Consider the following 25,376-nt stretch of genomic DNA (forward strand, 5'->3'; position numbering starts at 1 on the left):
CAAGGTCAGCAGTTCAGAGCCACCAGCCATGACTCCCCCATGGAGTCATGGGGGAAAGATAAGGCTTTCTGCTCCCATAAAGAGTTGTGGCCTTGGAAACCCACAGGGGCACTTACACCTTGCCCTGTAGGGTTGCTTTGAGGGGGAATTGACTTGGGGGCAGGGGTTCAAGCTGGGAAGTTAGAACCCTACACCCCTACCCCCCCACACACATGTGAATGCATGTGCATTGTTGGACGGAAAACGAATTGCTCTGTACCCTCCCCACCCAGCTCACAGTGGAAACATAACATGGGTGCATTCTTTAGTTGTCTGGGTGTATCCATCCGCTTGCTAGTATCATGAAGTGACACCCATTGGGCTCTGAGTGATGGTTTTCCCAGCGAATTCACATCCTGGTTGACAGTTTGCTTCACCTTGGTTCTCGCAATGCACCAGCTGTCTCCCAGACCCCGTGGCCAGTCTTTGCTGTAGACCAGCGCCTGCTCAAAGTGGGTGGTACCACCCCTGGGGCAGGGGGGCTGGCTGCCAAAGCAGGTACCTACATTTGATCCTGGGTGAAGGACTGAAGACAAATGTTTTTAATTGCCGGGGGCCCTGAGTTACTTAGTTGTTGTTTTCTGCCCTGAAAAGGGGGCAGTACCCCCAGTAAGTGTGGGATGCTGTCGCTGGCCTTTTGTCTCACCTGGCTTGACAGCAGCCCTGGATTCTCAGGTAATAATGATAGCCTTTATCTTCTGGACCAACCTGTCATTTTGCTAAAGGTGACCTCAGGAAGGTTTGGGCTCAAGGTTTAAAGAGTTCTCAGGAGATCCATCATCTGGTAGGGGTGGGGGGTGTCCTTTGGCCTCAGGGGGTCTGGACATTTCCAGGATTTGATTTCCCCCTATTTTTTTTCCAGTTGCATCAGGAAAGCAGATTTGCCCTTGAGAAACATTCTATTCCAGAGCGATGGGTGGGAATTGACTTTGGAAAATGAGGGCTCCTAGACTTTCCTTGGATCCCTGGTGGCATAGTGGTTACTCGCTGGGCTGTGATCTGCAAGGTCAGCAGTTCGAAACCATCAGCCACTCCTCGGGTGAAAGACGGGGCTTTCTGCTGCCATCAAGAGTTCCAGTCTGGGTGACCCACAGGGGCAGTGCTACCCTGTCCTTCAGGGGCTCTGTGACTGGGCGTCACTCGATGGCAGTGAGTTGACCTTCCTTGCACCCTGTCTCACAGAGCCGCTCCGGGGTCCCGGGCCTGACAGTCCCCTTCTCTCTGACAGGTGGGTAGGCGTCCTGGCGCTGTACCTGCAGCACCGCAAGCAGCTGGACTGCACAGGCGGCACCCTGCTCAGCACTTACCTGATCGTGCTCATGGTGCTCCTGACGGTGGTCATCTGCGCCATGGCCGCCATCGTGAACGTCAGCATGAAAGGTAAAGAGAAAGGGAGGAGCTCTCCCGATTTCCCACCCACTCGCTCCTGCTGGGGCAGCTTTTGTGCCAGGTCCTGCACAGACTGAGAGATCCGCCCATAGAGGGTGGAGAGTCCGTGGTTTGTGGGACAGGCATCCAGTTGGGCCACCATCACACTAGTCAAGTTCCAAACGTTCCATCACCCCAAAAAAAGAATTCCATGTCTCCCAGCAGTCATGCCTCATGTCCCTGGGCCACCACTGCTGTAACTCCTGTCTCTCTAGATGTGTCTGTTCTGGACAGTATGTCTGGGATCATATGCCATGTGACCTTTTGGCCTGGATTCTTAAACTCAGCCTCATGTCTTCAAGGCTCAGCCAGGGTTGTAGCACGTCCCAGCACGACATTCCTTTTTGAGGGCTGAGTAATATTCTGCAGTATGGCTAGACCACGGTTTGTTTACCCATTCCTCAGTTGAGAAGGAGCCCTGGTGAGCTCATGGGTTAAGCACTGGGCTGCTAACTATATGGCCGGCAGTTCAAACCCACCAGATGCTTCTCGGGAGAATGATGAGGCTGTCTGCCTGGTGGAGAGTTACAGTCTTGGGAATCCTACACAGGGGTCCCTGTGAGCTGGAACCGTCTGGGTGGCAGTGGGTTGGGTTTTGGTTTTCGCCAGTTTGGGTTGTCTCCACTTTCTGACACCATGAATCTGCCGTACACACTAGCAGTCTTACACGGGTGTATGTTTTCATCTCTCTGGGGTGTGTGTGCACATACCTAGAAGTGGAAGTCCTGATTCGTGTGGTAATTCTGTGTTTGAGACTTTGAAAAGCTGCCAGACTGTTAACTGCCGGTTACGCCATAGTGCATTCTCACCAGCAGTAGATTAGGGCGCCGGTGCCCCCAGGCCTTGATAAATGGGCAAGCGATTGCCGTTGTCACGGATGTCAGCTGTTCGGAAGCAGCAGTTTGGGAAAAACAAACAGCCTTTGCGCTGCACTGGGTAAATCTGCACAAGACTCCTTTAAAGTGCTCGAAGGCCAAGCTGTCACTTGGAGGACTAAGGCACACCGGGCCCACGCCAGGGTGTTTGCAGTCTCCTCACGTCCATTCAAAAGCTGGCCGTTGAAGTGGGCAAGAGCGAAGAAGAATTGGTGCCTCCGACTTGCAGCGTTGGCAAGGGACCTTCAGAGTTCACGGGCTGCCAGCGGAACACACCCATCTGTGTGGGAAGAAGCCCAGCCAGAGCGCTCCTTAGAAGTGAGGGTGGCGAGACTCCGACATGTCCTCAGGAGGGCCCGGCGCTGGAGGAAGACGCCGCGCTCAGTGAAGCGGAGAGCAGCATAGGATGGATGGATGTGGTGGCAGCAGTACTGGGCTCACACGCAGAGGCGGCTGTACAGACGGCCCACGAGCTTTCATTCTGCGTGGCTCTGAGTCACAGCGGGGGGTAAAGGCTGCTCCTCAAGCCCCACACAGCGCACCTGACTCAACACTGCAAACTCATCAAACCAATGCCAACTCATAGCCACCCTGTAGGACAGAGTAGAACTAACCTTTGGGTTTCTGGGACTGGAAATCTGTTTTGTGTTTTTTTTTTATTTTAAATAAATCATTTTATTGGGGACTCGTACAACTCGTATCACAATCCATCCATCCATCCATTGTGTCAAGCACATTTGTACATTTGTTGCCCTCATCTTTCTCAAAACATTTTCTTTCTGCTTGAGCCCTGGGTATCAGCTCCTTTCCCTCTGTCCCTCATTCACCCCCTTCCCGCCCTCACGAACTCGTGATAGTTTATCAGTTATTATTATTTTTCCATGTCTTACACTGCCCGATGCCTCCCTTCACCCACTTTTCTGTTGTCCATCCCCCAGGGAGGGGGTTATATGTAGATCCTTGGGATCGGTTCCCCCTTTCGCCCCCACCTTCCCCGCCCCCTCCTGGTATCGTGACTCATTACTGGCCCTGCGGGTTTTTCTTCTTTGGAGGGGTGCTGACTCGGACCCTTTGCCCGATTTTACACTGTCGGCCCGTTAGTTGTTAAGTTGTAAGGATTACAGTGATCCTGACTGCCTTCTGGTTTGTTTGTCTGTTTTGCCCACAATCACTGGCCTGGGCAGGCCTCACTGCAGACGCTGGGCATGGTGGCGCAGGATCGGGCGGCGTTTCCTTCTGCTTTACGTCAGGGCACTATAAGCCGGAACGGACAACAGCACCTGTTGGTCGCTCTCAGGAGCCCTGGTGGTGCAGGGGGGGGGCCTGGGGGGGGGGGCCCCCCCCCCCCCCCACCTACCCCCCGCCAGTGGTGTGACCCCATCAGCTGCTCCGAAGAAGAAAGATGAGGCTGTCAGCTCCCGTGAAGAGTTAGTTTCAGAAACCCATGGGGGCAGTTCTGCCGTCTGGTGAGGTCCCTGTGACCTGGACTTGACTGGATGGGTTGGTCGCCCTGGTTCAGGAGAGGGGCCAAGCATGCCGGTACACCCATCAGTAGGCCCTCTTGTGTGTCACAGGCAGGCCCCCAACACCACCCCCAGGTGGCTTTATCTCTGCTGATCGGGAGGAGTGGCCGGAGGGAGGGTGGAAGAATCCAGCTCCTGATCCTTCAAGACAATGGACCAGTGGGAAGGGTTGGGAGGAGCTGCTGGGACAGTGTCTCTTGGAGAAAAAGAGCAGGCCGCTTCCTCTTGTGTCCTGTGTGAGAGCTGAGGCTCGACTGGGTCTCAGCACCCCTGAGCATGGCCACCCGGGCTGGGGCTGGCCCAGGGACATCATGGAAGTGGGATCAGGGCTGGGTGGCCTCTCGGTCTGGATTACTTAGCATCACGTCTTCAAGGCTCACTCCAGATGCAGCGTGTGCCAGCCTTTCACTCCTTTTGGGAGCTGAGTAATAGTCCATTGTGTGGATGGACCGGCTGGTATCCATTCCTCAGTTGATCACAAAAACCCTGGTGGTATTGCGGGTCACGTGTTACTCATTCAAAATGACCAGCTGGTATTCACGAGAAAGACGAGGCCATCTGGTCCCGTGAAAGTCTGCAACGGTGGGCACCTGAAGGGCAGTTCTGTGTGAGTCAGAAGCGGTGCGTGTGAGCCTGAGTCACTCTGGGCGAAGGATGAGGCTGGCAATTCCCAGCCTGGAAACCTGCCGGGGCAGTTCTGCCCCGTCCTGTAGGGCCCCTCGTAGCTGGAATAAGACGTCCTGGAGGTGTGTCCCTTTTATCCCCCTGCCCTCTGCCCACATCACGGGGCAGCTGGGGATGCAGATGGGAAGAACCAGTGCACCCTGCCTTCTCCCCACAGTGAGGTGGCTCCTCCCCAGACGCCTGCCTCGTGCCTCCCCCACCCCACCCCCCAGCACGCCCCAAGCAGCGCACAGAAACCGTCTGCAGAGCGAGACCACGGGTGCTGCAGACACCTCCCTGCTGCCGCCCCCACTGGCCCTGGGCACGTTCATCGACCACATTCTGCCAAGTACGAGTCAGAGCAGCCAGCTGTGAGGGGTCTCTGCTTAGTGGGAGGAGCGGCAGGGCAGTGGCAGGGCAGTGACGTTCGTGAGGAGTTTGCTGGGAGGCTGTGGAAAGTCTCTCCTCAAGGAAAGATCCAGAAACAGACGAGTTTTCCCTGCGGTGCTGCCAGGCAGGACCCTTGTTCTTTGTCATTAACACACACACACATACACACACACACCGCCAACACACATGCTGAGGGACAGCAGGGTATCCAGGAGAGTCCCAGGAGGGGTGTTGGCCAGAAAGGGTCCTACTTTGGCTTCTCTGCTGCTGGTGGTGCCTGGGGAAGGGCGGCTAGGTGACTTCGGGAAGGCCATGTCCATCGGGAGTGTGCCATGTGCCCTCGTTACAGGGTGTCCGGCTTCCCACCCCGCCCACTGCTGGAGCCGGGTCACAGCGTGTCGACACTTTGTCTTGAGTCTAAGGCGAGGTAGAGGAATGGATATTTTCTCATAACTATGTAATGTGTGAATATGAACGTGAGAGAGAGAGAGATGCAAGGGGCTGCTAACTGCAAGGTCGGCAGTTCGAAACCACCAGCTCACCCTCGAGAGAAAGACCAGGCTTTCTACTCCCGTCAAGAGTTACAGCCTTGGAAACCCACAGGGCCAGTCCTTCCCAGTCGCGTAGGGTCACTGTGAGCCCAGAATAGGCTCAACGACAGTGGTGTCCACGTTTCCCTTGCTCTCTAGCTTGTGGTGGTAAATCTGAGAGTTGTCCCCAGCCGTCATCTTTCCCGTGGAACTGTTTCCTTAGACCGATGAGCCCCGTGAGCCAGCTGGTACTGGTGCCGCACGGTCGGCTCCATCGGCCGAAAGCTCTCTTGGGCCAAGATGTGCACCGGCCATGAAAAGGGCCGACCCGTGCGCCGCCCCAACTTCTGCAGCTGCCCCAGCAAGTGCCGCCTGCCGCTGGTCCTGGGCTTCCGCCACGGGCTCTTCGGTGTTGAGGCTGACAGCATTCCCTCTTGTGGTTCGACACCTGCCGGAGGCATGAGTCCTGGTGCTTCGGTGGCGTGGCAGGATCGCCTCATCCCGGATCCCCACCCTTCAGGAAGCAGCACGTCCACCCCGGCCTTGCGTTTCTGCCCAGCTGGCCGGCTGTTGTTCCACCAAAAGCTCGCACTCAGAGTCGCTGGCACTCATTGTGGCCCTGTTTCTGGGGCCTACCGACAACCGGGAGCCACGGCCCGCCTCCAGGCTGACAGTGCTCCTGCTCGACACCACACTGTTGGCCGCCCACCGGCAGCCACACCGGCCACGCCTCGGTTTAGGCGCGGTACAAGAGGAAGGTCTGCAGCCATCCCGCCCCAGCCCCGAACAAGTCTCCCCGTCACTGGGGCTGGCTCCCGTCTCTGTCCATGGTCTCTCCTCCTCTGTCTCCGTGCTGCATCAGAGACAGCACCACAGCCACGGGTTCTGACCGACCTTGACCCTGCACGGCAGGGGATGCCTGCGCCTTTGCAGGTGGCTCCTTCGCTCCGTTCTGTTTCTCTGGGATCTGTCGTCCCAGCACGGTTGTTAACAGGGCCCCTCGGACGCTCAGAAGTGCCCACCCCCCTCCCCACCCCCGAGCTAGACCCCAACAGAGTTTCGTCCCTGGGAAGCCTGAGAAATGAGCCAAGGGCTTTTCCGGCCCCCCCCCCCCTCCCTCCCTGGCGCACGGAGCACGGAGTGACTTGGGATTGGGTGAGGGGGAGATGGCGTCTGCCAGCTAGGCTGCCGCAGAAGGACGGCCGGCCTGAATGCTGTCCGCGTTCCAGGCACCATCTGCAACCCCGGGCCCCGGAAGTCGATGCCCAAGCTGCTCTACATCCGGCTGGCGCTCTTCCTGCCCGAGGTGGTCTGGGCGGCCGTGGGGGCCATCTGGGTCTCCCAGGGAGTCCAGTGCAACCGGACGGTCGTGAACGGCATCATCGCCACGGTGGTTGTCAGGTGAGCCCCTCTGTCTGCTCTGCAGACCTCCTGGGAACTCCCCTCTGGTGGCGGCGGTCGGTCGGAGAAGGTAGACACCCTGAGCCAACGGGGACAGAGAGAGCTGCTCCTCTGGACGAGGGGCTTCAGAGAGCTCGTGGGCAGTCAGAGCCAAAGCGCAGCTCCCGGAACTTTCCTACAAGCTCTGCGGAGCCCCCTGGTTGGTGAGGAGGAGCCCTGGTGGCGTCGTGACCGGGTCATGCGCTGGGCTGCTCAGTGCAAGATCAGCAGATGAAAACCACCTGCCGGGCCACGGGAGAAGAACGAGGCTCCGCTCCGTGCTGAGTGGCAGTCCTGTGGATCGCTGAGAGTCGGCACTGACTCGATGGCAGCGAGTTTGGTTTTTGTTTTGTTTCTGAGAAGGAATGCGCCTTCCACAGGCCCGCGGTGTAAGAGGTGGGAGTGGTGCAGACCGCTGAGAGCCAGGAGGGAGCAAAGCCCACAGGTCTTTCCACAAACCTGGCTTTTTTCAAGGGCCATTTGGATAGTCACAACATCACGTGTGGGCCATACCCAATTAGGGACTTGGAAGCTAGCCTGCTGTCTTTGGTCAGCCATGGCATAGACTCACCCCATGTGAGTCTGGGGTAGACTAGAGAAACCAATTCATGGAGACAAATATGTGTATAAGAAAGAGCTTTCTATTCAAGAGCAGTTGAATATTGAGAAAACATCCCAGCCCAGTCCAGATCAAGTCCATAAATCCGATATTAGCCCATATGTCTATTACCAGTCTGTAAATTCCTCTTCAGACTCAGGCAACACATGCAATGATGCCGAATGCAGGGTGATCACAGGCCAGTGGGTGGGAAGTCTTGAGGATCCAGTGGCATGGTAAGCATCTTAGTGCTGGCAGGCATCTCCACGTGGCTTCTCTGGCTCCAGAGGTCTGGCTCCATCAGCCTCTCTCCATGTGTCTTCTCCACAGGGACGTCTCAGTGACATCAGAGTGAGCCTTGTCAGTAGAGAGTCTCCAAGGGAGTGAGCCTAGAGAGAGAGTCTCCTGCCTCCAAGGAGGAAATAAAAATACAGGAGTTCCCAGAATCCTCAGGAGAAGGCCACGCCCACACTGAGGCCTCCTTGGCTATGTCCTGATTGACAGACTAGACTCCACCCCTACACTCTTAATCCTCAAATTGACACCAGATTATGTAACTACCACACACGGGGAGCCCTGTTGTGATGATGGCTGGTATGGATGATTCTTCAGGCCGAGTAGGGGCTGGGCATTCCCCAGCCCTGCCACACACAAAGACCAACACAGTGAGTGAGGCCAGGTGCAGCGGCAGGAGTCGGTCGCGACAGGGACCCGGCTGGGGGTGGCAGGGGTCTAGCGACCACCCAGAGACAGCCCCGCATTATAGGAAGGAGACCCAAGTTCCCCTGCACGCTGGGCTGGCACAGCCACTGGTCTGCAGTTCCTTCACCGACACTGGAGCCCAGGGTGCCTCCAGGCCACCGGCAGTCTTAAGTTCAGCCCGCCCAGGACACCGCAGGAAGGGACATCGCCACCAAGCGAGTTCCGCTCACAGTGGGGTTTCCATGCGTGAAACAGCGGTGCCTGCGATGCTGGGCTGTGGTCTGAGGTTCGGGGAGCATGTTGAGAACCTCACCCAGATGGTGAGACGGGACACAGAGGCCCAGAGTGAGCAGGGCTGTGGGGAGAAGGGCGCCCCTCCACTTGCTTGACGAAGGGCAGCCACAGACCTTCCGTGTGTGAGCAAGGCCAAATCCAGGAAGCTTGGGGAGACGAGGCTGGGCTGCAGGTCTGGTGAGGAACTTTCCAGAAGGAAGGACTGGCTTGCGTCAGCCAGGTCCTGGGCTATAGGTTCTCAAACTTATCTTAACTACTATCCCCCCTTTCAGATAATAAATTGCTCTCTTAGTACCCCCTGCAATTATCATCCTGGGGGTGGGGCTGGATATGTGAAAGTGAAAATACCCGTTTGCCCTCGTATCTTTCCATAGTTCAGTCACGTCGAGCAGAATTGTACAATTGTTACCACAATCCGTTGCCCAACGTTCTTTTTCTTCCTTGGCAACTTAATGTGTTTTCAGAAGGGCCCAGTTTCCTGTTTTCCCTTCGCCCGTGTGGGTGTTAGGGTTAGTAATGTGTTTGCGACTTCTACAGGACCCTAAGTTTTTCCCGGTTTTTTTCTTTGCTAATGCGTAATATTCGAGGGTTTCTATTTAAGTCTGTAATCTCGAGTTAGTTTTTTGTATGTGGTGTGAGGTATGGGACTTCTCACTCTTTTGCAGGTGGGGCCCTAGTTTTTCAAGCACCATTTATTCAAAAGACTAGCTCCCCCCCCCCCCCCCCCCCCCCCCCCACACACACACACAAACAAACAGACAGACAGACTTTGGTCCTGTTGTCACCGTGGCCCAGGATAGAGTGCAGGTATCTGCTCTTGGCAGCCACCCTGGATCGGTCCACTGCCCCTGGGGGCCAGAATGGCCCACTCTGGGAAACCCTGGTCCAGGGCGTCGGTGCCCTGCCTCCAGCCCACCCCTCGCTCTGTTTGGCAGTTGGATCGTCATCGCCTCCACGGTGGTGATCATCTTCATAGTCTTTGACCCTCTGGGAGGGAAGATGGGGCCCGGCCCAGGCCCCCTGCACGGCCACGACTCCAGCCAGCTGCTGAGCGGCCTCCGGACGGCGGCCACCAGCGTGTGGGAGACGCGGGTGAAGCTGCTGTGCTGCTGCGTCGGCGAGGACGAGCACACGCGGGCGGCGTTCTCGAGTACGGCAGAGCTCTTGTCAACCTACTTCTCAGTAAGCCGCGGGGACTGGTGTGGCTCTCCCTCTGCCGCCTGCCTCGCTGCACGCCCGCCTGCTCTCTGGGCCACCCCAACCCCCTGAACCATGTTAACTGGCAGCTGCTTGGGGGGCCGAGGGAGGTGCTTTGCCAGGGACGGGCCCTCTGGGGGGGGACTGTTTCAGGCCTACCCCTCCGGTCAAGTGCATCTAGCCTTAACACTTGGTCACCCCACTGCCAAGAACAAGATCATGCAACCTGCGTAGTAGGTTAGGCTGCCAACCCCCGGAGTCCTAACCCACCGACAGCTCTGGGGCACAAGGATGAGGCAGTGTGCTCCCTTAAAGAGTGACGGCCCCGGAAACCCTTTGGGGCAGTTCTACCCTGTCCTGCAGGTTCACCATGAGTCCCGGCAATGGGATGGCTTGGTTTTTCTTTTAGTGGGTTTGAGGGAGAGAGAGGTGGTGGTTGGGTTTTTTTGAGCTCGACTTGTATGGAGAGGGAGTCCTGCTGAGAACACTAATTTTTTAAAAGACCCTGATTCCCGGGTGTGCATCTGTCTGTCTGAACTTTGTAAGGGGATTCTCGGGGACCCGCTAGCAGTTCCTTGTAGGTGTTTTGACCACCCCTGTGGTCTCCCACCCAGGACACTGACCTGGTGCCCAGTGACATCGCAGCGGGCCTCACCCTCCTCCACCAGCAGCAGGACACCATTGGAAACACACAGGAACCCAACGAGGTCGTCAGCCACGCCCCAGGCTCCTCGCAGGTAAGCCCCGTCCTCGAGTCCCTGTGGGTGGTGTGTTGACTCCCAGGCGGTATAGACTGCCAACCAGCCGTGTCAGCGGTGCTGGGACCAGAGTCTCGTGTGACTCCTGTTGGGTGCAGCGGGTCACCTGTCAGGTGGGGCACCGCCCCCTCACCTGAAGTGCAGGTCGGGACGTACCTGCCCACCCCCTACCCCACAGCATCCTCTTTTTGGAAGTTGGCAGTTGGGGGCTGCACATGGGAAAACCTCTCCTGGGGGCGCCCGGGTCCCTGGTGTGTGGGTCTTCTTCCCTGGGCGCTCGGGAGCTGGCTGGCTCTGCAAGGGCCCTTTCCTGACACACACTGCTGGCTTTGAAGAAACATTGCTCGCCAGCTGCCTTGTTAAGATGCTCTAGGCCCCAGTCTGGAGCCTGCGAGCTTTGTCCCGCACACCACCACCAGGGCAGGATGGCTGCTCCTTTTCCCAGGAGTCAGAGCATCGCTGCCTTTCTGCTTGTCCCCGCACCCCTGCAACAGCACTCCTGTGTCCCTTCGAAATCCGCACAGAGGTGTGTCCCTGAGGCTGAAGTCGTAATACAGCCATCGCTCTGGAATGATGTCGGCAGGTGCCATCAGGCCCCTACCGACTCATAGCGACCCTGTGAATCACAGGAGACCAAGTCTGGCCACTCTCGCTTCCAGGAATAGGGTGCCCGAAACACAAAGGGGCCCTGGTAGTGGAGTGGGACACGCGTTGGGCTGCTAGCCGAAAGGGCAGCGGTTCAAGCCCACTACCCACTCCTCAGGAGGAGGAGGAAGTGTCCTGCCCCAGAGAGCCACCCGGGCCATTCTGCGCTGCCCCATGGGGTCACCGTGAGCCACAGCTGACTGGGGGCCATGGGTTGTGAGAAACACGAAGCTCTCCTCTCTCTCATCCAGGAAGCAGATCTGGACGCAGAGCTGGAGAACTGTCACCATTACATGCAGTTTGCGGCGGCTGCCTACGGCTGGCCGCTCTACATCTACAGGAACCCGTTCACGGGGCTCTGCAAGGTCGGCGGCGACTGGTAGGTGGCCAGTCAGCAGCACTGGCCTGCCATCGAGGCGTGGCCCGCTAGGGTGACCCTGCACCAGGGTGACCCTGCGCCCTTGCCGACCACGCCTGCTTTAAAGAGCAGCAGCAGCACTTTTGTGTTGAGGTCCTTCGGGGACCAGCGAGAACAGTGCAAGGAACTCTCCCTCCCACACACCCCTTTTCTCCAGAATCGGGTGGTGACTCATTCTGGTTACATGCTCCCGGTCACCCTCACTCCAGCCGCCGCCCTCTCCCCGGAGCCACGGGAGCATCGTGGCCAACCTCTTACCCCTTTATCCGGCGCAGCTTCAGCGAGGGCTTTCTGGCGGCTGGGCCAGCCTCTCGAATAAGCAGAGGGCAGTTAGGAAAGTCACAACCACTCGCATTGATGGTCGGCTGTGTCCGGTGGGTGTGCACCTTTCCCCTGTGGTCCCAGGACCATCCTTCATAGCAATTTTCCCATCGACCCAGCCTTTCACATTGCACCGAGCTGTCCCCCAGCGGGCTCCTTGCACCTGGAGCAGGCCTGCCGCCTGCCGCGCTCTCTCACAGTCCTGGCCCCTGGAAGTCCACAGCCCACACGTTTTGTGTTTCTGCGTGTTTCCTCCTGATTAGAGTCGAGTTAGGCAGGCAGTCAATCACATCAGGAGCCACCTGGCCATTTGTTCTGCTGGTGCCGACGGTGAAGAATTGTAGCCACTGAGTGAAGCTATGAATCCACACTGGTCGTTTGGTTACACTTGTCCGTCTGCTGGGTTTTCCAAAAGGGGAGATCTGTCTCTCCCCATTGTGAATAAGAAGTCACGTGGGGGGGAGACTTCAAGGTCCTCTAAGGATCCTGTTTCTCCTCCAGCTTCCACCCAGTCCCCAGACCAAGTCCTGCAGAGGAAACACTCGTTTGCTGGGGACGGAGGGGGGGGTGGGCTGGAGCTGGTGCAGCAACCCTTAGACACCCCCCTCTTTTCAGCTGCAGAAGCCAAACCACGGAATATGACTTGGTGGGGGGTGAACAGCTCCACTGCCACTTTGGCTCCATCCTGCAGACAACAGGGCTGCAGTACCGGGACTTCATCCACATCAGCTTCCACGACAAGGTACCCACCGAAGGGGGGGCGCGCGCATCGTGGCTGTGCTTCTCCCTTCTGTTTAGCGTCAGACCAGACTTCCTTGGAAGCCCCTGAACTTCTGATGGCAGTCGTGAATCGCATCCCCAGAAAATGCACGCGCCCACACACGCACACAGACCCCAAGGTTTGCTTATGACATAGGGGGTTTATAGAGCCTTTGGAAGCCCACCCATGGCTCCAAGCAGATCCAGGCTTAACATAAGATAGAGCAAACACCAGGGAGACCGCTGGGTCACTTGGCATAACAGAGATCACAAAGGCAATATGATCTATCCTGCTGTGGTGGGTGGCACCTGGGGCCATCTAAGATGTGACTATTTCTCTCTCCTTGTCCGGAGGAAGGAGGAGTGAAGAAAAGCCAAGAATATGGAGCGAAAGAGCCCATAGGCCAACACAGAAGGACGAGGCAGAAGGGCCAGAGGGTGCCCAGCCACCATGCTCACCGCTTTTACTGGGGCCACAGAATGGGAGGAAAAAGTAGAATACAGTTCACAGCCATGGAAAAGAACTGACTTGCTGGTCTGATAGAGACAGGTGGACCCCCACCCTGCTTCCCAAGATTGCAGCCTGTAGACACCCCAGACACCCGGTCTTGGAGATCGCCCTTCAACCACACAGCAGGCAGCCTTAGAAATTGGGGCGCAGTAGCACAGCTGAGGTGTGTGCTGCTCAGAACAGTGAACTGAGCCAGACCAAAAGGGCAGCATTTACACCCAAAAGCAAAGCTCAGATGCCAAGAGGCAGGAGTAAAAGAAGGCAAAAGGATAGGGGGAGGGGGGCCCTGCTGCCCCACTGGGGACGTGCCACTAGCGTTACAAAGCAAAACGTGCCCAAGTTGTTGAAAACCAAATTGCTCTATAAACGTTCACCCCAATTAAAAAAGAGAGAAGAGCAGTTTTCTGTCAGAGATAGCCCCCGCTCCCCCACCAGCCCGGAAGCCCACAGCAAGTAAGCATTCGGTGTGGCTCCACACAGGCTTCCGGTCAAGGGGGTCTTGTTTCTGGGTCTGTCCGTTGGCAGGCTGCACACCTGGGTGGGTGCGGGGTCACCTGGGCAAGTGGTGGGCCTGCGGGACAGACTCCACTCCGGTGGTCGGTCTTCAGAGCGGCACATTTAAGAGCCCTGCCGACCTCTAGTTGTGCTGCCCGACACTCCTGGGGGCACTGGTCAGGCTCTGGAGGCGGGCTGAGGCATTCTTAAACTCCCAGGCAATTCCAGCGTGCAGACACAGGGTGCCCTGACCCACAATGTCCAGCCCAGCAGCTCTCTGACAACCGTGGCCAGCAGCACCCAAGGAGCCTCCCCCACCGAGTCCAGTGGAGTCAGAGTGTCTCGGCCGGGTGTCCTCAGTGGGCCCAGCACCGACCTCTACACAGCCCTCACTAGGTGGTGGTAGGGGGAAGAGATTTGGTCCCAGAAATGCGTCTGCCCTGAGGCCCCTTCAAGGAGCCCCGCCACGCAGTTTAGTGGGGTGACAGCATCTCCCATGGAAGAGGAGGGGCTGGGGGTCAGCGGTCTCTGCCTGTCCCACCTGAGGGACTTTTGCCATGCCTGAGTAACATCAGCCACTTGGCCACTGCTCACCACAAGCCGGACACCTTCTCCCCGCAGACTGCGCGCCAGCCCTCAGGCTCTGTGAACCTATGGCCCCTGCAGGGAACGTGGAGGCGGAGAGCTGGGGGTGTGGGCTGCAGGTCGCAGCAGGAGAGGCAGCTAGCTAAGGTTCCAGCCTGGGCCAGCTTCACAACACCTGATGGTCACCCGAGAGGCCAGCAGGAGTTGGGACAGGCCCCCACTAGGCCAGCCAAGAAGTCCCTAGTGGGTGCCTGTGCAAGATCTACTGGCACTTCTGCTCCCGACCGTGGTCCCCGCTGCCCCCCAGGCCCTCGTGTCAGAGGGGAACTGGCCTCGCCCGTCTCTGCCCGTGTCTGACCTTGGGAAGGCAGTCACCAGGCTTCTCGTCGGAGGCACCTCTGGGTAGACTTGAACCTCCGCCTTTCGATCTGCAGTTGAGCGCGCTTACGGCTTGCACCCCCACCCCACCCCTACTTGAGGTGTATGTGGAGGAAGTGACTGGGGAAGGTTCTAGTGGCTTACCTTGAGCATGATGAGGCTGGCCCCGGCCCCCAAGGGTCACAGGTGGTGGCCACCTGAAGGGGCTCTCTGCGGCCAGTAGCTGCTAGATTAAGTGGAGGTTTGCATTTCAGATCGTCTGCATGCAGCAGTCCCAACCACCAATCAAAGCCTCCATGCCTCCCACCCACCCACTCCCTGATCCGGGGACCAGCCCCCATCCCTGTGCACCTGTCGCCCCACTCCCCGCTGCCCTCCCCGCTCGGCAACCTCCAGAGCCTCCACCTTGTGCCTGTTTTGCTTCCCTTCCCTGGAGCACTCGTATGACATTGGTCCTTTTGTGACTGGCTAGTGGCCCTCAGCATCACGATCTGCAGGTCCATCCATGTGAGAGGTGCTTCATGGCATTGTCTCCTCAAGCTGAGATGCGTACTGCCCCATCGTGTGTGGACCAGGGTTTTCCACCCGTTCTCCCGCCGACGGCACGTAGGCTACTTGCATCTTCCTGTTGCTGTGAGCAGCGCTGCCCTGTGCGTGGCGTGCCCGTCTGTCCGTGCTGTGACCCTTCCTGGTGGAGGGCCATTCGCTCTTTTTGACAGTTGGGTCTGTTTGGGCCCTGTGAGCCCATTCGTCTTGAGTTTCCAGGGCAGTTACCAGCGAGCCTGGGGGGCGGAGAGGGCCGCATTGTTATTGGTGGGAGCATGCTTTCTCTGCTCAGGCCTCAGGCCTGTGTCTCTGCCCCGCAGGTCTATGAGCTTCCCTTCCTCGTGGCTCTGGACCACAGGAAAGAATCGGTCGTGGTTGCTGTGAGAGGAACCATGTCTCTCCAGGTAATGGGCTGGGTGCCACAGGAGACCAGGAGCCCCGGTGGGTGGGAAACTGCTGGGAGGAACCAAGGAAAAAACCGCTCCTGGGGAATACGCTCAGCCACTGGCACGAGAGCATGAAGGCTGTGTTGGGGATGTGAAACAGGAAGCGAATCCAGGGTTGAGAAACTCCCCATCTATAAAAAGACCGGCATTGTTGCTCCTCTTCTCGGGGAAAGGTCAGGAACGTGGGCAGCGGCAGGCTGGACTCCCAGCAGCAGAATCTCTAGAGGACACATGCCCTCGCACCCCCCAACTCCCCAGCCCTCACCTGGGGGACCCCCTTTCCTCCAGCTTTCTGTACTCAAAGTCACACAGACACCCAGGGCTGCTGGAGTCTGTCTGCCTCCGTGGCCTGTATGGGGCCCAGTGTACCTGCTGGGGGACCTTCCTCGTGGCCCTGCAGGTCCCCACATGGCCACTCCTCCTAGTTCCAGTGAGAGTCGCCATTTTTCAGTCCCATACCCACACCAAACTGCCCCGATCCCTTCTGAAATCACCTCCTCGCCTTCCCGCTTGTAAGCGTCCACGGATGCCGTCTGGGCTTCACTGCATGAGCTGCCCTGTCTGTCCCACGTCCCCAACCCTCAGTGTGGCAGTCGGGGCCGAGTCGGGGGCTGCGTGAGCTCTGCATGCATACTTCGAGGGCCTCCTCGGCCTGTCCTGGCCAGCGGGGTCTTCCCACAGTTCAGGCCCGGTCCAGAGCTGGCCATGCCTGGGGCCTCTGGAAGCGAGGTTCCACGCTGGAAGACTCATCCCTGTGGATCTCAAGTGCTATTGGGGCAGGCTCTCCCCTCCGCTGGGTGTGGTCTCCGCCCCCCACCTGGCCTGCCTGGGTGACGGCCTCACAGTGACCTCTCGCAGGACATCCTCACCGACCTGTCCGCCGAGAGCGAGACCCTTGACCTGGGATTGGAGATGCAAGACTGCGTGGCACACAAGGTAGAGGCTCCCGGAATGTTCTGGAATGTTCGTGAAGGGGAACTTGGGGCCAGGGGCTTCCAGCTGCAACACCCCACCCACCCCACCCCTGTCAGTAGTGCTGAGCTTGGCCCGTGTGTGTCCAGGCCAGTTGTCTTAGCAGCCCCACCAGGCTTTGGGGCTGTGTGCTGAGGGGCGGAGAGGAAGACGGCGTGAGGCTGGTCTCGTAAGTCCCTGCTGTGGCTCAGAAAGTAAGCTTTTCCTCCTCCTTCACTGGATGCAGCACATTGTCCTGGTGAACGAGAGATTGATCCAGTACCCAACAGCCCCCCTCCCACCCTCCTTGGAGGCCGGTGGGCATGGGCGGCACCACCCCCAGGGTCTAGTTTCGCTGTGACTGGGCTGTGGGCGGGGGTCCGTCAGCGCCTGGCCTGCCTCAGGAACAGAAAGCTGCAGTGAGTCACACCCAAAGACTGAGATCGCTCCTGGGGAAGCTTCCAAAAGCTGAGGTGGAGCCGGCAGGGCCTTTCCTTTGCTGTATGCACATCTGAGGCACGCACTGCTTCCGCAGTGAGTGGTTTTTAAATGAAATATCTAATTGAAAAATAAAGAGTGTTCCAGAAAGAGGGGCCCTGCCAGCGACGGGCCCTGTCCTGCCTGGTCATTGTCAGGAACAAGCCAAGATGTAGGTCCTTTTTCCCTCACCAGTTAGAAGCTTGGTCATCCCAGGGAAGTGGGGTTTTTTACCTATAACCCTTAGCTGTCTCTGTGGTGTCGTTCGCAAGTGTTACTGGGTGCCCTCAGGAGCCCTGGTGGCACAGTGCTTAAGCACTCCACTGTGAACTGCACATTCAGGTGGACAAAGCCCACCTGTGGCCCCCTGGGGAGACGAGGCAGGCTTATTCCCTGCAGATGGACAGCCCACAAACGGTCCGGGCCGTGCAGCAGGTTTCCGCCCTGCAGATCGCTGAGTCCGAATCTGGGTGCACATGCATGGAGAAACGCAAAGGGCGTCCTTAAATGAGTTTGCCTTGACATCAAGAAGCCCTGGTGGTTGAGTGCTCAGCTGTGAACTGGAAGGTCGGCTGTTCGAACCCGTGCCTCACCCTGAGGGAACGAGTTGAGGCTGTCTGCTCCCGTAGGACACCCACAGGGCGCTCTGTCCTCCAGGGTCCCTGAATCGGGATAGTCTAGACGGCCGTCGGTCTGGAGTTGTTGGTGTCAGTGGGTGCTTGCTCGGGGAGTCCCAGGGACCCAGCGCACAGCTGAGCCCGTGGTCCCCGTGCCCAGCAGGTGTGGCTCGCTGCCGTTCTGGGCTCGTTCTTTGGTGGTGTTGAGTCAGTTCAATGCACAACAACTGTCTGAACGGAAGGAAACACTGCCTGGCCGTGAGCCATGCGCACAGTGGTTCCTGTGTTTGGGCCCACGGTTGCAGTCTGTGCCAATCCATTCTGTCCGAGGTCTTCCTCTTTCCACTGCCCTCCACTTCACCTTCTCCAGGGACTTGCCTCCTCAACAGACCACTGAAAAGCCAGACTCACTGCCCTCGAGTCCGTTCTGATCCACAGTGACCCTGTGGACAGAGTAGAGCTACCTTTGTGGGTTTCCAAGGCTGTACATCTTTGCGGGTGAAGAAAGCCTCATTTTTCTCCAGCAGAGCAGCTAGTGGTTTTGCACTGCTGACTTTTCCGTTAGCAGCTCAACCCATAACCCACTACACCGCTGAGGCTCCTTGGTAGACGACGGTATGGTTTAAACATGACTGGCTGCACTGGGGTGTCCGGAACAGAGCCGAGGTCTCTGTGACCCTGTCTTCTGAGTCGTGGGTGAACCCGCCTTGCCTGGCGAGTGATGGCTGTCTCTGTCCCCATGTTCAGGGGATTTCTCAAGCCGCCCGGTACATCTACCGGCGCCTCATCGACGACGGGATCCTGAGCCAGGCCTTCAGCGTCGCCCCCGTGAGTCTCACTGTACTTGTGTCTCGCGTCTTCTCTGTCACCAGCAGGGTGCCACGTTCACCCTCTCTGTCCCGTAGGAGTACCACCTGGTCCTGGTTGGGCACAGCCTGGGGGCTGGTGCCGCTGCCCTGCTGGCCCTCATGCTCAAGAAAGCCTACCCGCAAGTCCGATGCTACGCCTTCTCCCCACCCCGGGGGCTGCTCAGGTAATGGTCGTCCTGCAGGAGCAAGCTGGGGAGGGGGTCCCGGGATTCTGTTTTCTTACACAGGTAAAACTGCCTGTTTCTTTTCCGATCCAGCATGCTCGATTCTGGTGGTAGACTGTGGTTGGTCGTCTTCTGCCTGGTGGTACAAAATTGCTTGTGTCTGTAGTGGTTACACATTGGGTTGCTAACCATAAGGTCAGCAGTTCGAAACCACTAGCCCTACCCCGTGGGAGACCGATAGGCTTCCACTCGCGTAGAGTGCCGGTCTCAGAAACCCACAGGAGCAGCTCTTCCCGGTCCTAGAGGGCGGATAGGCAACACCGACTCCATGGCAGAGAGCCTGGGTTCTGAGTATCCTGCACAATGTGGGGAACGACGCCAAGTGCAGACGCCCCCCCCGCCCCCTGGAACCCCCTCCTGTTGGGTTGACGGGGGTCTCAGCTGCTCTGAGGCCCCTGGGTCTCCCTTGTTCCTGGCATTTGCCTTCTTGTCATGTGTTCTCCTGGCTGGCCGGAATTCCGGGCTTGGCCTATTACAGACTCCAGGTCTCGTAATGCACTCCGCTGTCTGCCGCCTGAGGGGTGGGGTTTCCTAGGAAAAGGGAGTTCTGGCCGCTGGGATTTCTCAGTTGGCCACCTTGTCCTGGTGGCGGAGTCAGCAGTTGGAAACTCCCCAGCCACTCCCTGAGAGGTCTGCATCCTCTCACCTCACCGTGGCTGAGCCACACTGTGGCTTGACTGCCTGTCTGAGGCTGGAGACCGGGGTGTGGACAGCCTGTGGCGTGGCCCTCTTGGCCTCCTTGAGAGACCCTGGAAGGAGACTTGCTGGGTCAAGACCGCGGAGGCTCGGTCTGCCCTCCGGGCTCTGAGGCGGCAGCACTGGGCTTGTGGTGTTGCTGGAGTGCAGTCATGCGCCCCTCGCTGAAGTCCCCTCACCTGCAGGGCTCGGGGTTCAGACTGGGCTCGCCCACTAATGTTCCTCCCTCTTTCTGGGGTTTCAGCAAGTCCCTGTACGAGTACTCCAAGAGCTTCACCGTGTCGCTGGTCCTGGGCAAGGACGTGATCCCCAGGTGCGTATGCGCCCACGCCGGGAGGGGGGGTCTGCGTGCGTCCCGAGCCTGGGTCCCACCCACTCTTTCCCACCAGGTTAAGTGTGACCAACATGGAGGATCTGAAGAGGAGGGTCCTTCGAGTGATTGCACACTGCAACAAGCCCAAGGTGCCTGGGGCCGGTGTGCAGGGGCCGGGGGCCGCGGCAGGGGCCGTGAGTGGGGCTTGTCTTCCTTCATAGCCTAAGGTGGAGGGGGGTCCTGTGAGGAGGGGGACCATGGAAGGGAATGGATGGCGTTGTCTTCACTTGCAAGCAGCAGGCTCCTGTGAGAGGGTCCTGTGGGCGGGGCTGCCTTCATTCCTGGCCTCTCGGGCTCCTGCCAGAGGGCATTGCTGGCTGTAGAAAGTGGGCAGGGGTTGTCTCACTTAAAGCCTCCGAGGGTCCTGCGAGGGGGCGAGTGGATGGGCACTTGGTCTTTGGGTAGCCTCAACTCCAGGGCCGTTTATGGGGCTCCTTCAAGCTCTTCTCCCCGCCCGCACAGGTCTCTTGTCTCAAACAGACAGGAAGTGCCCTGTGGGACTTGCTTCCTGCCCTGTGCCCTGTGCCCGGTGCCGTCGGCGGTACTGCCCCAGAGCTTCGGAATTAAGGCTGTCAGACAGACTCCAGGGGCTCAGGGGTCTGTGATGAGGAGGCGCCCTGGTGGCCCAGTAGCTCACCAGTTGGTCTGCTGACTCAGGCTGGCGTGGCTCAAACCCTGGGAGGAAGGGCTTTCTACTCCAGGAGATGCACGCACAGCAGTTCTCCTTGTCCTGTGGGGTCCCTGGGACTCAGCGCCAAGGCCTTTTCCGTTTTTATTCGCGCCCCCCCCATCTGTATGCTTTGGCTTTGAGATAGCAAAACAGGTAGGACAGTGAGTCCCCAGCGGGGCAAACGGTGACCACACCCAGCTGGGCCCAGAGGTGGCCAGTCCACTCTATTGAAAACCCTCCAGGGCAGTTCTGCCCTGTCACACAGTAGCCACACAGGAACCGGGTGGACTCATGGCCTCTGGTCCAGGAGCCGCCGCTTTTGTCAGGGCCTCAGTAGCTGGGTGGCTGAGCTGGGTGGCTGTGAAGGAGGCAGTCCCTGAGAGCCTGCTGGTGGCAGCTGGGAAAGCCTTCCACACAGTAACCAGCCTCTGCCTGTGGGTTCCTCCCTCAGTACAAGATCCTGCTGCATGGGTGCTGGTATGAGCTATTTGGAGGGGACCCCGATAACACTCCGACTGAGCTGGAGGGGGCCCACCAGGCCAACCTGACACAGCCACTCCTCGGCGAGCAGAGCCTGCTGACACATGGTTCCCCAGCCTTCAGCGACGACTCCCCGACCAAGTACCCGCCCCTGTATCCTCCGGGCAGGATCATCCACCTGCAGGAAGAGGGCCCCTCGGGCAGGTGAGTGCACCGGACACCTGGGCCCCGGGCCCCACCCACCCCCACCCCAGCTGACTTCGGCCTCCCCTCCCGGCCCCCAGGTGGATTTGCTACTGTCGCTCGGCTCAGTACAGCGCCAGGTGGTCCCATGAAGCCGAGTTCAGCAGGATCCTCATCGGCCCCAAGATGCTGACTGACCACATGCCAGACATCCTGATGCGTGCGCTGGACCACTTGGTGGCCAACAGAGCGGCCTGCGTCTCCTGCCCAGCCGAGGGGGCCTCCCCGGAGGAGGCGGTGTAGCCCTTGCTCCCACAGCTGCCACAGGAACTCTGCCCGCTTGGCTCTGTGCTCACACTGAGTCTGTGGTGCCCAATGGTATAGGGCTCCAGCCACGGGGCCTGGAGGGAATCACGTCGGGGATGGGACTCTGGGGGCCTGAGGTCGAAAGGCCTGAAGCACCTCCCTGCTGGCTGCGGTCCCAGCCCTGAGGAGCAACCCAGGCCCCAGCTCCCCTCGCTGACCTGGGCAGAGGCTGCCCTCCTTCTACAGGAAGCACGTTCCTGGCCACGCAGCAGACACCTGTGGATGGTGAAGCAGGCTGAGAAGCCACATTCCCATCAGAGCTGAGTCTCCTTTGGGGTGCCACCCAGGCTCGGCCCTTGTCCACACCTGAACAGGCCAGCTCTTCCTGTGAGGGTGGACGTGGTTTCCTTCTCAGTGGTGGCGGCTCTCGGGTGGGCCAGTGGATCTGGAGCGAGTTCAGTAAATAAAGCACCTAGCCACGCTTTCCTGCCTGCACAGCCACCTTGTCTCCGAGATGTTTCTAGAAAGTCCATTGCTGAGTAACTGTCCAGCGGTCGAGTCTTACCTGTGTTCCGTACACGAGACCTGGGTTTATCTTAGAGTTTTGGCTGAAGAGTGTGGATTGTAGCAGCATCTAATCTAATCCCACTCCCCCCAAGAAATGACAGCAGAGGGATGGCTTTTACAGGCACAAAACCACACATGGACTGGGAAGGAATGGAAGGACAGTTCCAGTCCGGAAGTGGGAAACCAGCTGCCACGATACCTCAGGCCCCTCAGATGGGGTGACACACTGTTTGCATAGGGAGCCTGGGTACTCACAGCACAGAGGGCAAGGACAGGATGCCCTGGATTCCTGCCCACTTTCCAGGGAGCTGCAGTGGGAGATCTGCCCTGAGACTCCTTCCTTAGCCACCTCTTCAGCTCCCTGCTGCTGAAAGCCATCCAAGGCCGGTGAGTGTTGGAGACACTTGCACCACCGGAAGCAGGGCCAAGACTGGCAGTGTCCCGCTGCTCAAAGCATCTCTTCTACACGCAGTTGGAAAGCCTGGGTGGCCTCTTCTAAACTCGTGCTGGGTGGTACCACCTTGTGTGGCCCTTGTGGCCTGTGGGCAGGAGCCGAGTGGGGGTGGGAGCCCGCAGCTGCCCTGACTGCACTTCACAGCAGAGCCCAGCGATCCCGAGACGCAAAGGCAGGTGAAGAGCACGTGGACGTTGAAAGCTTAGTGGTTGAAGCCCACTGAGAAGACAAAGCCGGGAATGGGAGGGAAGGGGACCGTTCCAGGAGGAACGGGAAGACGTGGTGGTGCGGCTCCAGCTGGAAAGAGCCCATCAAGTAGATCCCAGTGGACACAGGCCGGCCCTGGGACAAGGGCCACAAGTACAGCCTGGCAAGTCGGGAGGAACCTGTGTGAGGGGAAACTGCCTTCAAAAACCTCACGTTTATCAACCTGCCACTTTAAAACCCCGCCAGGTGTACTGTCAAAGATGCAGGGGCTGAGGAGTCCCACACTTTTTCTCAGGAACCCCCCAGGAGAATCCAGTGAAGATGATGATGTAAACGGAGAATTGGAGTGCGTGAAACAAAGGTCAGTACCCAAGAAGGCCGAAGGCCAGATGACCAGGAAAACGCACAAGGGGAAAATACAGAACACCTGAGACGTCGTCACAGAACTACCCCCAGCAGGCCTGATCATCTCCTGGGAAGTCAGCCCTGCCGGTGCCATAGCTGGGCTGCTGACTGTAAGGTCAGCAGGTCAGAACCACAAGCCAGCTGCTCCGGCGGGAAAAGATAGGCGTTCTACTCCCATCAGGAGTGTCTGAGGCTGAGCTCAGGCTGCAGACGGGAGTCGATGGGGCCTGGTGAATGAGTGGGGGTGTGGGGCTGAGAGGGCGGCAAGGCAGGTGTTACTGCCCACCCAGGACACAGGTGTGGGTGGGCGGCTGAGGTGCGGTGAGCGCAGGTGAGCGCAGAGGAAGGGCCGAGCCCAGGTCGTGTTTGGAGAAGCAAAGGCTGGGCCGGGGTGGGCAGGGCCTGTCGAGAGCCAGAGGCAGCTGAGGCAGCAGTGGGCCCAGATGAGCACCTAGAGGGGCAGACGGTGTCTGGGGCCCCCACAGGCAGCTGAGTGGGCGCCCTGCATTACTACGACTCCTGGGGCAGCCTCAGTGAGAACTTGGAAGGCCCTGGTGTTGCTATGGGCATCAGCACCTGGTCCGTGGGCAAAGACCTCCAACTAGTGGTCCGCAGCAGACACGGTGCTCCACATAGAGGCGGCACTGCACGTGATGGAAGGCGTGGCACCAGGCAGTCAGTGCCGGTTCTTCAAGCTCCAAGAGCTGAAGATCCCACAGGGCTGTCTGTGGTTGTGGAGAGCCAACCTGTAGTGTCGGCGTTTCCTATGCCACGTGAAACTTCAGTTCTGAATTCCCTGTGAATTGAGTTCTGCGGAATGACCTGTGACAATGTCCATCTGTGGAGACCCAGCCACAAACCCACACTGCGCCTCGGTGGGTCTCTCCCATCCGATAGGGTTATTTGAGTCCGCTTCCACTTGAGGACTGGGGCTTTTCTTTCAGGGAAGCCAGAGGCTGTGGAGGGCAGGAAGTGTTACCTGCAGCTCAGTCTCTCTCAGTAACCGAGTAGCTAACCAGGCAGTCACATGGAGGGATGGGGCATGGAGTGTGGAAGGGGGGGCAGGGCCCTGAGGGGAGTGGCTTCTAGCTGTGAGGGAGGGAGGATCTATAGTCTAAAGCTGTGCAGTGGCTTGATCATTATAAACAGCCTGTTGAAGAATAAAAGATTAAAACCTCAGTGCAACACAGCAGGGAAGATGTAACACTGTGAGCAGCTTCGGGTTCTGCAAGGGTCGGAAGGTGGGTGTCCAGTTGCTATCTCCACAGGAGTACCACTCCCAGGTCCAACCCTGCCCCATGGTCGAACCTGAGACTGACCTCGAATAAACAGCCTTTCTCCCAATCACCTAGGTCTATTAAGTAAAGCAAGTTACACACACCACACCAGACTGTTGTCATGTTCACAAAAACTCCAGTATGACCAGACATACGGTTCAAGGATTTATTAAGTCATAACATGCAAAACAGTGCTAATTGCATTAGCAAAAGATCAATGTAAAAACACTCCACAATTCTGCAACGGTCAATTTAAGAAAACATTTGTTCTAGTGGTTGAAAGGTCCAATGCTGTGTTCTTGCCAGGGTGTCAGGTGTACAGAAGGTGGTTAGCACGGAGCTTACAGAACCTCACGGACCCAAAAGAGAAGCTACGACAGGAAGCGGAGTGTCCACGCAGGTGAGGTCGGGTTAGTTAGTTAGGTTAGTGTTGGTAATCTGGCAAGACAGCGAGGTTAGAGAAGGTGCCGATGGTGGCAGCCCCTGCTATTTTATCAACGGTCAGGCAGCCACACACAATCTTTATGCCTAGTTTACTAGGGACCTAAGGGGAAGCACTTCATCAGCGTTGAGGAAAGAAACCACACAGTGCACTGGAATCTACACAATCCGGCCTAGAGCGTTCTCGGTCTATAGTACACGGAGACACTGCTCGTGAGGCAGGGCCTCCAGAGGAAAAGCATGGGCCGCATGGGGGTCTGGGGTGGCCAGAGGTGAGGCTGCCGCTCGGGGGAGGGGTGGCCGGCACGGGAGCAGGGGCTGGGGACACAGACCACTCCCGTCCGTCTCCTGCTGCACTGGACAGAAATCCACCTTTTGAAAGATTTGACCCGTTGACACTTTTATTCAGTTTTGTGATACAATGTAGTGTAAATCAATTGCTACTTCAGATTCTGTCAAAATACTGTCTTTGATCACTTCAAGTGTCCCTGGACCCGCCCCCCCCCAACAAAGAACATTTCACTGGAGGGAACCCATGGACCAGATCTCTGTTCAAAATTTCAGCAAAAAACAAACAAATGGGTTTTTAGAAAATCCACTACAAAAACCAGCAGACTGACCCCATGAGGACAGACAGT

General features: G+C 58.1%; 1 protein-coding gene across 1 annotated transcript in view; it reads left to right on the plus strand.

The window, feature by feature from the left end:
* DAGLB (diacylglycerol lipase beta) overlaps window positions 1-21,888 on the plus strand; it is a 25,524-nt gene extending 3,636 nt beyond the window's left edge. The window contains exons 2-15 of the mRNA XM_004705908.2: window positions 1,268-1,419; window positions 6,678-6,849; window positions 9,418-9,664; window positions 10,294-10,416; window positions 11,334-11,461; window positions 12,437-12,563; window positions 15,416-15,499; window positions 16,400-16,477; window positions 18,334-18,414; window positions 18,492-18,619; window positions 19,620-19,688; window positions 19,765-19,837; window positions 20,870-21,102; window positions 21,183-21,888. Of these exons, the coding sequence (XP_004705965.1) occupies window positions 1,268-1,419; window positions 6,678-6,849; window positions 9,418-9,664; window positions 10,294-10,416; window positions 11,334-11,461; window positions 12,437-12,563; window positions 15,416-15,499; window positions 16,400-16,477; window positions 18,334-18,414; window positions 18,492-18,619; window positions 19,620-19,688; window positions 19,765-19,837; window positions 20,870-21,102; window positions 21,183-21,384 (1,897 nt within the window). The 3' untranslated portion in view covers window positions 21,385-21,888. The remainder of the gene's footprint in view (window positions 1-1,267; window positions 1,420-6,677; window positions 6,850-9,417; window positions 9,665-10,293; window positions 10,417-11,333; window positions 11,462-12,436; window positions 12,564-15,415; window positions 15,500-16,399; window positions 16,478-18,333; window positions 18,415-18,491; window positions 18,620-19,619; window positions 19,689-19,764; window positions 19,838-20,869; window positions 21,103-21,182) is intronic.
* Window positions 21,889-25,376: the final 3,488 nt, after the last annotated feature.

The sequence above is a fragment of the Echinops telfairi genome, unplaced genomic scaffold (genome assembly GCF_000313985.2).
Source record: "Echinops telfairi isolate 266 unplaced genomic scaffold, ASM31398v2 ScPeMD7_5;HRSCAF=22, whole genome shotgun sequence".
Classification (NCBI taxonomy): Eukaryota; Metazoa; Chordata; class Mammalia; order Afrosoricida; family Tenrecidae; genus Echinops; species Echinops telfairi.